General features: G+C 53.7%; 1 protein-coding gene across 1 annotated transcript in view; it reads right to left on the minus strand.

The window, feature by feature from the left end:
* The window catches only part of SBF1 (SET binding factor 1), a 47,624-nt gene that overhangs the window by 20,609 nt on the left and 13,313 nt on the right, over nt 1–13,702 (minus strand). Inside the window, 10 exon segments of the mRNA XM_073002325.2 lie at nt 262–375; nt 947–1,024; nt 2,430–2,543; nt 2,728–2,836; nt 3,067–3,199; nt 3,607–3,712; nt 5,221–5,331; nt 6,041–6,187; nt 6,371–6,508; nt 7,215–7,300. Of these exon segments, the coding sequence (XP_072858426.2) occupies nt 262–375; nt 947–1,024; nt 2,430–2,543; nt 2,728–2,836; nt 3,067–3,199; nt 3,607–3,712; nt 5,221–5,331; nt 6,041–6,187; nt 6,371–6,508; nt 7,215–7,300 (1,136 nt within the window).

Here is a 13,702-nt window from a genome sequence, read left to right on the forward strand (position 1 = left end):
CTTCTCTCTGGCCAGACATGGGTTGCTGGCTGGGACAGCAGATTCCTCTCCTGATACCGTTTTTCCTTTTACCCTTTGGGGCTGCAGTGCCAGTCTCTGAAGCGCTGCCAGCAGCCCCAAGCAAAGGGTCAGCCTCCTGGCCACACAGCAGGGACAAGCGCTGCCTGCCAGCCTGCCTGCCTCCTGCGTCTGCCAGTCTGCCTGCCCCCTGGGCCAGCAGCTCCCCCCCCCTGCCCACACCCTCCGGTTCCCACGGCACACCTTGTGGAAGCGAATGACGGGCTCCGGGTGGATGCGGATGGTGTGCAGGCACCAGCGGTAGCCCTGGAGCAGCTGGGCAAACAAGCGGAGAAAGACAGCCCGGATCTCCTTGTCCTGCCGTCGACAAAGGGAGGCAGAGAAAGGGAGGGCAAGTCAGGCAAGGGGACCGCGCCACGCCAGGCCCCCGAGTGACAGGCAGGCTCCAAGGGTCCCAACCGCGGCCGCTGCATTGCTCAAGGAACCCCACGCTCTTCTTTTAAGCTGTGCCGGCAGCTCAGGGCTGCAGAAGGCCTGACCAACTGGAGTCGGGGAGAGACAGACAGACCCCGGGGGCCATGGCAAAACTGGAGCTCCTTGGCCAAACGCAAAACTACCCCTGCTACCCCTCCCTGAAGGCGTCTGGACAGGTGGACAGAGCTTTCAAGAGAGAAAGACCACCACCCCTCCCCCCTCCCTCCCCCACCTCTTCTTCCCACCCGTTTCCCAATGCTTGGCTGGGACCCTCTCCCACAAGGGCTGCCAGGGATGGCCTAGCTTTGCCCCCTACCAGCTCCCGTTCTCTCCCCTTCAGCCCCCAGGAACAGCTCAGGGCCAAGAGCCAAGAGAGGCTGCTCCCGACCAGCCCCCCACCCCACGCCCTGCCTACCCCCCCCGTCTCTCTCTCTCTCCGACTGGCCCCCTTTACCTGCATCTTGAGGGAAGAAGCCGAGATCGTGGACGGGGGAAAGGCCAGGTCTGCAATCTCCAGCTCGGGGTCCAGGACCTGCACAGGTGGGCAGGCAGACAAGGCCAAAAGCCACTCAGCTGGAAAGGGGCTCCTGTCCCCCCCCCACACACACACACACAAACATCTTTGCCAGGTTCTCATGTAGCGAACACTCCATGAGCCAGCAGCCAGAGTTTCCTCCCCAGGAATCTAGTTTTCCATAAGCAGGGAACGGTTTGAATCATCCCCAGTCTAGTTCTCCCTCAGCCTGAGAAGCCAGAAAGGCTCAGTGGGCTTCTAACCCCCCACGCCCAACCCCCTCCTTATGGCGGCACACAGAAGTCTTCTCATGCCCCATCTGTTTAGCTGGACCCCTCCCCCCCGGTTCATTGCTGCACATGGCCATGGGGCAGACAATCTTTTCCCCATGCCACAGCTCTTTCCTAGCTGCCTGCTCCATCCCCGCGAAGCTGGGGAGGCAGGCCACGAGGATCACCCTGAAAGCCACGCACCGTGAACAGCTCCGGGATGCAGGCGCCCCACGGGCACCCCACAGCCACTGCGTTCTGGCAGCCGGGAGAGTCTGCCAGGATGCAAGGCTTCAGCCAGCTAGAGAGGGTCTTGGGTGCCATGTCCGCTGCCCTTTCAGGACCAGCTCCAATGGCCCAGCTGAAGGAGCAGCACAGGGCACTGAGGATAAATGGTTTTTGTGCCTCCAAGGAGGAACAGCTCTTCACACCAACTGCAAATCACAGATTTGTAAGCTAGCTCTCACACTTCCTCAAACACTTGGCTACAAAGAGGATGCCAATGTAAGAGAGAGAAAAAACAAGAGATCTCTTTCAGAAGATCCAAGAAATCAATGAGAAGTCAAAGCTAGACTAAAGATGCTGGAAAAACAACAGGGGAACATATTAGCCAGCCATGATAAAATAAAGAGAAAGTAGAAACAATACACCAAAGAACTACATGGATAAGATAGAAAGATGACAGAGTCCTCTGAAAAGTATGCCTAGGGTGAATAAACAGTGAAGTGAAACCTGCTCTCAAAGCACTTGGAAGAAATAAATCATCACGGAATATTGATCAGGGTGGATAAAAATTCATGATTTCTAAAAATATAGTAATATAAATAAAAACATCAGGGTCTAAACATTTAAATTGGATTTTTTAAAAATACAGTATATCTCGTGTATCCTCTGAACTGGAACATTTCTGGAAGGGGGCAGAAGCAGCCACGCAGGCCTGGCCGGCCCCTCTGCTACTCATTAAGAAACACCCGAGGCGTTCAAGAAGCCCAATTCACGGACAACGAACGTGGGCAAAGCCACAAGGCACGCGTGGCCACAAATCCCCATCTTCGCCAGGCCACCTGCACGGGTTCTCTCCTGATGCTCTCGCTTCCCTTTGCCGGCCGTGACATTTAAGCTTGTTTTGTGGGGTCGAGGGGTTTAGCACTTACCATAGAGAGGGCTTGGCGCGTCTGATGAAGGAGCGGTTCAGGCAGCAGAGAGATATGTATGCACTCAGGGATGGTGACCGTCCCGCCATCCAGGTCTGCAATGATCACATCCAGCTGGAAAGAGCAAGGCCGCTACTTGAACATCCGCGAGGGAAGAAACCAGCATCGGGCAGCAAGAGGTCCACCCGCCGCTCCTTCCCAACCCGGACCCATACCCTGCCCTTGCACCTCCTTTCAAGCCCAGAGGTTCAACATGGCACGCATACATGCACCATGCCCAAATGACCCTTGGACTTACCAGTTCTTGCGTTTCCGACTGGAAGGCAGAGCTGACCCCAATGATGAAAGGGGTAGGGGTGCTAAGGACCTCCAGCAGCTGAGCTGGGAGGATGGGCACGTAAGTGAAGCTGGAAGCAAGAGAGACAGTCTCTGAAGGAAGGGGGCCCTCCGCCCATCCCTTCCCTGTGCCACCGCCCCCACCCCCACCCCGGCGGGTAGGTACTCCATCTCACTGCTCTGGACTCTCTCCCTGGTGCAAGCAAATGCCAGAGACTGGTGCAGAGTTCCTGCTCGGGAAGAGGCCACCCAGACAGAAGTGGGTAAGCCCCCCACACACACACACACACACACCGCTCACCTGTACTTCAGTGGGAACATGAGGGCAAGCAGAGCCCGGCAGGCGTCCGTCAGCCTCTGGTAGCTGCTGGACAGAAACAGGATCTTGTGCTCGGTCAGGGCGGCACAGAAGAGGCACAGCACGTTGGTGATGCCTGGAAAGACGGGAGGCGATGAGAAGGCCCAGGCTGGCCGCCTCCGGGAGCCGACGGCCACCTGCACCACCCAACCCACCACCCGCCTCCCCCTCTCTTTGCCCAGGGAGCAAGAAGCCTTGGGCCTCCCTCTCCCCCGACCGGGCAAGGGACTCCTTGAGAGCAGCCCGGCAGGCGTCCCCTGGGGCTTGCCTTCGAGAGCCAGAGAAGTAAGTGTGTGTGTGTGTGTGTGTGTGTGTGTGTGTGTGTGTGTGTGTGTGTGTGTGTGTGTGTGTGTGTGTGTGTGTGTGTGTGTGTGTGTGTGTGTGTGTGTGTGTGTGTGTGTGTGTGTGCGCGCGCGCGCACGCGCGCGTGCGTGGGGGGGGAGGCTAGGCCAGAAAGGGACCTTCAAAAAGCTGGGGCCTCACCAAGCTGTCGGAAGAGAAGTGCCACACTGCAGTTGCTAATGGGCAGAGAATCGTTGATGGGTGTCTGGATCACCTGCCTGTCCCCGGCCCCCAGGGAGATGGTCCTCTGCAAGAGAGAAGCAACAAGCCCCACGGCCAGGATTCAGCCCAGGAGGATCAAGGGGAGGGGAGGCCGGCCCTGGGAGGGGTGCCCTGGCCACACGCCCTTTGTCCCTCCTCTGGACAGAGCTGCAGGGCTCCAGGGGAGAAGTTTCTGAGGCAACGGCTGACTAACAGACCCTTGATCCCCAAGGTCTGGCAACACGCTAATCTGCCACTGCTTGAAGAAGACTCAACTCAGGCAGACAAACGCATCCCCAAGGCACTGGGGTCCTTCTGAGCATGGCCGCAGGAGGTGGAAGGCCCGGACCTCCTCAAGGCACACGGCTGGACCCCCCCCAGCACCCCCAGGAGAGCCTGGATGAGAAACTGGGGCTGCCTGTGGGCTGGGAGGGCCATGGGTCCTCTCTTTAGCCTCAAACACAAGATGCCCCTGCCTCTCTCTTCCTTTCTTCCTTCCTTTCTTCCTGCCTTCCATTCTCTCTCTCTCTCTCTCTCTCTCTCTTACACACATGCACACACACAAACACACACACAGAGACAAACATACACCACCAAGGGGGATGGAGAGCTGCACACCGGTCACTCTGGGCAGGGACAAACAGAAGCCTCTCAAGCCCCCCACACAAAGCCTCTTCCTCCTCCTCATCCCACGGAAGGAGGGAGCCCCGAGGAGAGAAAAGTGGTGCATACCGCTCCTTCGTCCTCCAGGTCAGGCTGAGGTAGAGACAGACAGAAACAACAGCACAGTCAATTAAGAGAGGCACACAGGGCAGCCGCACAGGCACAGGGCCAAGCAAGGGGGCGGGGGGAGCGACAAGCTCACCAGGCAGCCAAAGAGCACAAGACAATCGGGAGGCTTGGAGACGCCACAAAACATGCGCGAGAGCGGGCCTTACCTGCCTGCTTGCAGGCGGGCCGGCGGACAGACGAGAGGATCCACAAAGCAGGAAAAGTGTTCTGAGGGCCTCCCCGGCGGCTGGGCAGATGCTCCAACGCCCCCCACCCACAGGGCGCCTGTCTAGCTGCACTCAGAATGGACTCAGGATGCCTTACCCAAACATCTCAGGGCTGAAGATATGGGCCAGGTGGCGGAACACCAGCCCGGCCATTCTCTGGGACGAGATTCCATGCTGCTGCTGGAAAGAGCCGACCCTTCCCCTCCCCGCCCCACTTCACGGCCCTTTGGTGAAGGCCTTGGGGAAAGGCAGGAGAAGCAGAGAAAAAAGGGGGGTGGCGCCCCTTTCTGGGTGGATCAGGCCCATGAGCAAGGCCGCAGCACTCTTCTCCTGCCTGCAAGAGTGAACTATCTTTGCAGCCTCCCAATTCCTGGTCAGCACCTCCAGCCTCTCCATCTGAGAGCAATGCCAGTTGAGAGACCTCAAAGCGCAGGGCAGGGCAGGGCGGGGAGGGGTTAAGGCCCCTTTGCCACTGCCTGCACCCACAGGGCACCTGGAGCCCCTGCCATGCTTGTGCCCATCCACGACAGAGGTGGGAAGAGAAGGAGGCACCCACCTGGGCCCCCCCTGTGATGGGGATGGTGCAGGTCAGGAGGTTTCCAATGACGGTCTCCAAGGAGGTGCCCAGTCCATCCACGTAGATGGTGTAGATCAGTCCCAGGCAGTTCTGCCGGACGAACAAGGCAGGCTGTGATTCTACGGAGCCCTCTCGTCACTCAGGAACGGCAGCAGCAGCAGCAGCAGCAGGTGGCTGTCCCCCCGCCCCCCCTGCCCCTCCAAAAGAGAAAGGAAGGTCCGGCAGGGATTCGGCTTCCGCAGAACGCCGAGCCTTTGGAGCCAGCCATCACCAGGCGCCTCGCTTTCTCAAGGAAAGCGCTCTTCACTGCCAGACACTCTGACCCACTCTGGGTCCCTGTTAAAGCAAAGCGAGGGCGCAGAAGGACCTCCCTTCCCTTCTCTCCAAACCCCCAGCCGCCTCCCTGGCAAGTGCAAGCTAGCTCTACCCTTCCTTTGGCCATCGCTTCTGTGTGAAAGGAAAGGGAAACCTAGAATGCTTTTCCAGCCTCTGCCTTTTCTTCCACTCCTGCCCAGCGCTTGCTTGCCCTCCAAGGGGTTCCGAGTTGCACAGCCGAGGGGAGGGGGGTCCCGGGCAGCCCCGCCCTTCGTGTTCCATAAACCTCAAGGGGCCGTTCTGGACAACCTGCACCTTTCAGGCCCTTGGCATCACCGCTGTAAAGATGCTAGAGATCTGGCAGCTGGGCCCAGGAGGCCGAGCAGTGGGGGGACCCGACACTTCCCTGCTTCTCACCGAAACACCAGACGCTCAGGCAGAGGCTTCTCTAGAGATCCTCCCCTAATTCTTCTACACCCCTTACCCGGAAAACCTCAGCATGGTCCAGTCGAGACACAAGCACCAGACTCTTGGGGGCAAAAAACTGAGTAGGCTGGAGGGCAGCCGAGACATCCTCCTCCTCCTCCTCTTCCTGCCCTTCCTCCTCCTCCTTCTTCAAACGGTTCTGAAGCTGCCAAGAGAAAAATCCGTGAGAGAGAAGCCAGCGTGTGACAGGAAGGGGGCAGGCCCGTGGGGGCGAGGAAGGGCAAAGCCATGTCCCCTAGGACGGGGGGGGGGGGTCCCCGGCCTCGTTCCATGCAGCACCTAGTCTCCCGGGAAGGGCGGACGTCCCAGGAAAGGCCACTCCCGTTACCTGGGTCCTCTCGAGGGCCTCCCAAAAGGTGAAGCAGGCGCAGTAATGACGCTCTGAGTTGATGTCGGTCAGGACTGCGATGAAGAAGGTGGGAGGGCTTCTCTCACTGAAGAGCTCCCACCCGCTGGGCTGGCAGAACTGCAAGGCAACCGGCGAGAAGGGCCCCCCCTTGAGCCAAGCAGGCCTGCATCCCCACCTGCAGCAGGCCCCTGAGGAGCCCCCTCCCCACTCCGGATTCCCTGCCCAAGTCCCTGCCTGTCCCTTTCCTCGATGCCAAGGGGGAGCCAGGCAAACACAAGGCAGGCAGGCAGGCAGGCAGGGTAGCCCAGAGCTGCCATCGGCAAGAGGGTCTGGGGGGGGGGGCATGGTGCAAAGAACTGGAGGTCAGAGAGGAAAGGGGAGGAATTGAGCAGGCCTTCAGGGACATTCCCTGGCGTCGGGCCCTCTGGGGGCTTTGGGCCCCCACCCCTGCAGAACTACCAAGGCACTTCCAAAGCACTGGAGATCCCAGTAGCCCAGAGCTCCTACACGGGGCTCCTCCTGAGGGCCTGGTCAGATAAGGGACTCCCCTGCTTCTCCTGGCCCTGGAGGGATCTCAGGAGGAAAGGGAAAGGCAAAACAGAACATTTGCAGGTGTAACGGGCCAAGCCGGAGGCCCAAACTCTCTCGCTCTCTCTCTGTGGGAACAGGAAGAGAAGCAGCAGAAAACGCCATACCTCTTGTCTCGTGAGCACACGCACGCACGCACGCACGCACGCACGCACGCACGCACGCGCGCGCGCACACACACACACACACACACACACACACACACACACACGCAAAAGGCCAGCTGCCGACTCACCAGTTCGATGCCCTGAGGGAAGGGGTTATCCTCCCAGTCCTTCTCTGGGAAGCGCTGGAGTATTTGGCCCTGGCCATCTCCGCTGCCTGCAGAGGAAGAGACAAGCCACCATGTTGGCATCAGAAGCCCTGGAGACTTCCCTTCCCACAAGCGGCATCGCAACACACTGGCCACAGCCAGTGGCCAGAACAAACCCACAGGGAGGGCAGGGGTTAAGGAGAGGAGAGGAGGATTGCCCGCTGCCACCGACGACGGCAGGGGGGAGCAGAAGCAGTCCGTGGCAGCAGAGGCAGCAGCAGGAGGAGGAGGAGGAAGAGGAGGAGGCAGCGGCGGGGAGATGGACTCGGGAGGAGGAGAGCGAGCTCCAAAGGCTCCCGGTCCAGGCAGGACGCACACAGTCCAGCACACGCCTGCAGCGGGAAGGCCTCCCACCCTCAGCAGGCTTAGGCAGTGCAAGCCCCCCCCCCCAATCCCCCAACTCCAACCCACCCAGCCGGCCAAGGGCTCCAGTGGAAACAACATGGGGGGAAGAGGCTGCTGGGCTTCTCCTACTCCCCAACCTCAGGCTCTCCCCTCATTTTAGAAAAGCAGGAGGGGCAGAGCAGGGTGATCTCCAAGGACAGCCTGGGTGCCGTCCTCTTCCTCGGAGGGAGCTGGGGGTCCAAGCCCCATCAGACCTTCTTGCACGTTTGCAAAAGGCAACAGAAAGATGGGATCTATTTAACAAGTGGACTGAATCAACAGGCAACTGAAGAATAGCATATATTGAAATGAGAACTCAATCCAGAAGGCAGAAAAGAGTAAATAGAATAACTTAAAATCTTGATATGGCAATAGGTACAGAATGGATGGAAATATGTTATTGTCTCCCCTCTTCCTCATCAATTCCAATTCCCTTTTCCTTTCTGTCATCCCTTATATAAAAAAATAAAAATTAAAAAAAACCTTCTTGCACGTGGCGGCACCACCACCGCCGCCACCACCACCAAAAGCAAGGCTTCTCTCCATCCCTCCATCCAAGGCAGACCCAACCACTACACAAGACAGCCTTCCCAGGCACAGGCTGAGAAAAGGAATGGGTGCCGGGATCGGTCCAGTCCTCTGCCCCCAGCAGGCAGAGTCGTTCTGAACTCTGGATGCCCCATCTCACCCAGCCTTGAAGAGGCCCTGCCCACAATCGGTCGACTCTGGTGGCGCCCGACGCTCGTGGCTTGGACGGGAAGGTCCCTTAACCTCTAAGTCCTCGTTCTCTATGATCGCTTTAATGATCCTTTTGCCCTTACGGGGGGCTCTATGTTACGGAAGTGTCAGAGATGCTTTCCTGGTGTTTGGTCTTCCCTCTATCGATTACACAAAGGGCCACAGATTTACTTGGAGAAAGCTGTGGAAAGATATTCTGGATGGAGGCTGTGATACCCATATGGCGACTGCCGATATGCATGCAACTATAGATTAACTGTAGATTACGGACAGATTTTTCGAACTGCTGCTCTTGCTGCATGTTCAGTATGACTCCAGCACTTCTCTGGTGCAGCATGTCCTCCTACGATTGCTGATTTACAAAGAAAGGAAGATTTTGGCAGGTGCTCCACCCTTAAACCCTAACAAAAACACCCAGGGAGCGACCGCTCCAGGGGCCATAAGCACCCATCATCGAGTGGTCTCAGTTCACCTCCCTCTTCTAACTGCTGCTTTAGATCGCCTGCAAGGGCCACTTCTGAAACACAGGGTGGGAAATTCGACTGCATCTCAGCCCCACTAGGCTTCCGGTTAAAGCCCACAGGCTTCCCAGACCAATCCTCCTGACTCTCAGTCACTCTCTTTTGCCCACTATGGCCTGTGAGCTGGGAGCACCGGCCGTTTGGCTGAGGGCGGCAGCGCCGGCAGGGGAGGTCCAGAGCCGCAAAGGCTCCCAACCTGGTGGAGTCTGTGTTCCCAGTGAAACCCTAAAGCAGCCGCAGATTCGGATGCCCACTTTCCGGGAGAGGAAATGACATTCCCTAGAACTGTAAACCCAGTTCGAAGTCTGGGACTGGCACAGAATCCACTCCCTCCGCTCCAACAGCAGAACCACTTCAAAGCAGTGGCCACGTTCACAGGGAAGCGGGTGCTTGAAGTTCAGAGCCCACAGCCAGTGGCCATGTCACGCCAGAGCCACAGGCCAGGGCGTGGACTCACCTCCCTCTATTACCATCCCCACGCAAGAACTGGAGGTTGTTCATTATCTCGTGTACCTTGGCTCAACAATCACTGACACTCTCTCTCTAGATGTCGAGCTGGATAAACGCATTGGCAAAGCGGCTACCATGTTCTCTAGACTCACCAAGAGAGTATGGCTCAATAAGAAGCTGACAACACATACCAAGATCCAGGTCTATAGAGCCTGTGTCCTGACCACACTCCTGTCCTGCAGTGAGTCCTGGACCCTTTGTGCACAGCAGGAGAGGAAGCTGAACACATTCCATATGCATTGTCTCCGACACATTTTTTGTATCACCTTGCAGGACAAAGTTCCAAATTGAGTAGTCCTAGAACAAGCTGGAATTTTTAGCATGTACAAATTACTGAAACAGGAACGTCTACATTGGCTTGGGCACGTCGTGAGAATGGCTGATGGTCGGATTCCAAAATATCTCCTGTATGGAGAATTAGTGAAGGGAAAGCGCCCCAGAGGGAGACCACGGCTGCGATACAAGGAGATCTGCAAGCGGGATCTGAAGGCCTTAGGAATAGACCTCAACAGATGGGAAACCCTGACATCTGAGCGTTCAGCCTGGAGGCAGGAGGTGCATCATGGCCTCTCGCAATTTGAAGAGACCCTCATCCAGCAGGCCAAGGCAAAGAGGCAGTCATGAAAGCAGCAAAATCAGGGAGCTCGACAGGGGACAGACTGGATTTGTCTTCAGTGTGGAAAGGATTGTCACACTCCAACTGGCCTTCTCAGCCACACTAGACGCTGTTCCAAGTCCTCCATTCAGAGCACGTTCCCATCGTGTCTTCAGACTGAAGGATGCCAAATCTAAATCTATCTATTGTTGCCAATTCAGCCAATTCTTTCAGTACTCTCAGATGCAGTTCATCCAGCCCTGGAGATTTGAACTTGTTCAAGGTGGTAAGACATTCCTTGACTACAATATTTGTTTATCAATCTCCAGCTGCAATTCCGTCCTCTCCACTTGCACTTCCCACTTGTCTGGAACTTCACTGTCTGTCCTATGGAAAAAGATTGAGCTAAAATAGGAATTAAGCATCATTTTTCATCTCCATTGAGTAGCTGTGCCACTATTTCTTTTCTTTGTCGTTTGCTTTGCACTTACTGTACAGTGGTGCCCCGCATAGCGAAGATAGTCCGTGCAGCAAAAATCACTGCAAAGCAATTTCGTCGCTATGTGGATTTAAAAAGCCCATAGGAATGCATTGAAACCCCTTCAGTGCGCTCTTATGGGCTTAAAACTTACCTTTAAGCGAAAATCCTCCATATGGCTGCCATTTTCGCTGCCCGGTAAGCAAGGAATCCGGGCAAAAGCACAGCGGGTGGCCATTTTTTTAACCCGGCAGCCATTTTGGAACCACCAATCAGTTGTTGGGAAATCATATCACCCTTCCTTTTTCTTCTTAGTTTTCTCTCATCTTGTCGTAATTTTTCCATTGTATGATTTATTTAACCGTATTGTTGTTGTTTATTGTTGTAAGCCGCCTAGAGTAATCTTGGTTGATTAGATAGGCGGGATATAAAATAAATAAATAAATAAATAAATAAATAAAATAAATCATCGCAAAGCGATTTTTTAGCATTAAAACCATCACAATGTGATCGTAAAAACGATCGCAAAAAAATAGTCGCTATGCGGATTCGTCGTTAAACGGGGCACCCGTTAAGCGAGGCACCACTGTATTTCCTTGCTACTTGTCTGTACTCTTCCTTGGTGACCTAGCAATCTTTCCACTTGCTATACATGTCTTTTTGTTTTGCTTTGTTTTGGGGATCTCCACATTGGCCTTTTTTTGCTGCCTCCCATCTTTATTTCTTGTTGGGTTTGCTTTTAGAATTTCTTGACAGTATGAATGCCACAACAATGAAGGACCATTTGCAAAGGCAATGAACTTTCCCTTCTTAAGAGGGTTTCAAGCAGAGACTGGTATCCTTCCTATCAGGAATTGTTTTCCCCTGTGGATTTCTGGAGGTACTGGAGGAGGATATGGACTCAAATATCTATCCAGTTGTACAATTCTGTGATTCTATGATTCTATGGCATATGAGCAGGGTGGACAAAAATCATTTTTAAAAAAGATCAATTTAAATCACAACATAAATTTTAAAAATCGATTTTTATTTAAAACAAATCCACCTTTGCAAATGAGTACCAGAATTTTGTTTTATTCAAACTCATTTGACTCTTTGTATTCGCGAAGGCTTTCACAGCCGGGATCTAATGGTTGTTGTGGGTTTTTTGGGCTCTTTGGCCATGTTCTGAGTTTGACTCTTATTCTCATTTTGATTCAACTGTAGTCTCTTAGGAATGGGTAAATCTATGAAAGTCTGCTGCAGCCAGTTCTGCCTTAGTGTCAGGCCACACACCAGTAAGATCAGAAATCTGACTCCTGCCTAATGGCCCCAAATGTTTCCTATGGACTTTGGACCAAATTCTTCTCCATATAGTATGCAGAACTCCAGGGAAAAGCTAATTACACCAATATCTAATTTTGGTAAGAAAAATACCCAGACACCCCTAGAATGACTTTATGGGATGTTCCTGAGACTGTGATGAGGTAGGTCTGCACATGAGCGTCAAACAGAAATTAGTGGTTTGCAGCATTAGAAAAACTCAGCTGGTAACCCAGGAATACAATGGAAGCTGGAAAAGAAGAGTGGTTTTTGATACCTTAGATTATCAAAATGAAATCCCCCCTCCTGCCAAAGTTTTAATATACCAGCAATATTTGATTTTAAATTAGCAGCAAAGACACCAAACCTCTAGTCAAGTACATTTGAAAACAAAGACTCAGAGAATCAAAAGTTATGCTTTCAAAAACAAACGTCTTTAATTGTATGCTGCTAGATCAATACCAACCTATGGAGACCCTTGCCAGGATTTTCCAGGTAGAGAATACACACAAGAGGTTTCCCATCCCCTGAGACTGCACAGCTTGCCCCAGGCCACACAGGCTGCTCTTCACCAGGAAGGCACAACGGGGAATCGAATGCCCAACCATACCTAAATCACTGAGCTACCTAGCCAGCCAACAAACGTTGAATGATGTCTAAAATTAATAAGGTGGCTGCTCCAATTTTATACACCCTTATAAACCTTCTCTTCTTCTAATGAAATGAATCCTGATGATTTCTTAAATCAAATTAATTTCAAAAAAATTCAATAATCATGCAAGCTATGCTGACCAAGTCAATTACATGCAACAAATTACATGAGGCAAAATGCAACCTCAAGATACATAAACCACATTCCTTGACGCATAGCGGTGTTGCAGCTTTTATCGTTCTTGCAGTCTTTGTTCAATTGCATGGGGGAGGGATCTAATTCCTCGCTCATGGAAAAAAGCCCACATTTAGTTAATAAACTAGGCAAAGGCCCAATTCACACAGCTCTATCACTTGTTTAAAATCATCGTTGTTTAGTCGTTTATTCGTGTCCGACTCTTCGTGACCCCATGGACCAGAGCACGCCAGGCCCTCCTGCCTTCCACTGCCTCCCGGAATTGGGTCAAAGTCATGTTGGTCGCTTCAATGACCCTGTCCAGCCATCTCATCCCCTGTCGTCCCCTTTCTCCTCTTGCCTTCACACTTTCCCAACATCAGGGGCTTTTCCAAGGAGTCTTCTCTTGTTTAAAATAGGATACAGAATTATTCACTGCTACATTGAGTCAGCAACCAAGTTACATGGCTAGCAGATGATCAGAAAATGATAGGAACTCTGGAAGAAGAACTCCCCGTGATCTGTGCCAGCCAAGACCACTGCTTGAACACTACACACTGCTGCCCCTTCACTCCTCTGAAACTGTGTTATGAGGACAAAAATGTTCTTCCACGTTGCTGGAGGAACTGTAGTCACAGAGGCTCATCCAGCCACATGCCGTGGTTTGGCCTGCAGATTCACTTTAACTAGATCGGTATCTAGAAATAATACCTGCCAACCCTACAACTAGGTATTGATAACTCACCAGCCAGGAACACTGTCTCCTGCTAAGGGCTGTCCTGGTACAGATGCCAATTTGCACCAAGGCCACCTGCTGGCATCCTTGTGCTTGGCAGCGAGACTCCTGGCAGCATTTAAGGGGACCGCAATCTGGCAGCCTTGGCTGCTCCATAGGCATCCTTCAGTCTTGAGAGACTATGGTATCGTGCTCTGCATGGAGGACTTGGAACAGCGTCTAGTGTGGCTGAGAAGGCCAATTCAAGAGTGACAATCCCTTTCACACTGAGGACAAATACAATCTGTACCCCATCTAGCTCCCTGATTTTTGCTGCTTTG

Source organism: Pogona vitticeps, chromosome 5 (assembly GCF_051106095.1).
Source record: "Pogona vitticeps strain Pit_001003342236 chromosome 5, PviZW2.1, whole genome shotgun sequence".
Lineage (NCBI taxonomy): Eukaryota > Metazoa > Chordata > Lepidosauria > Squamata > Agamidae > Pogona > Pogona vitticeps.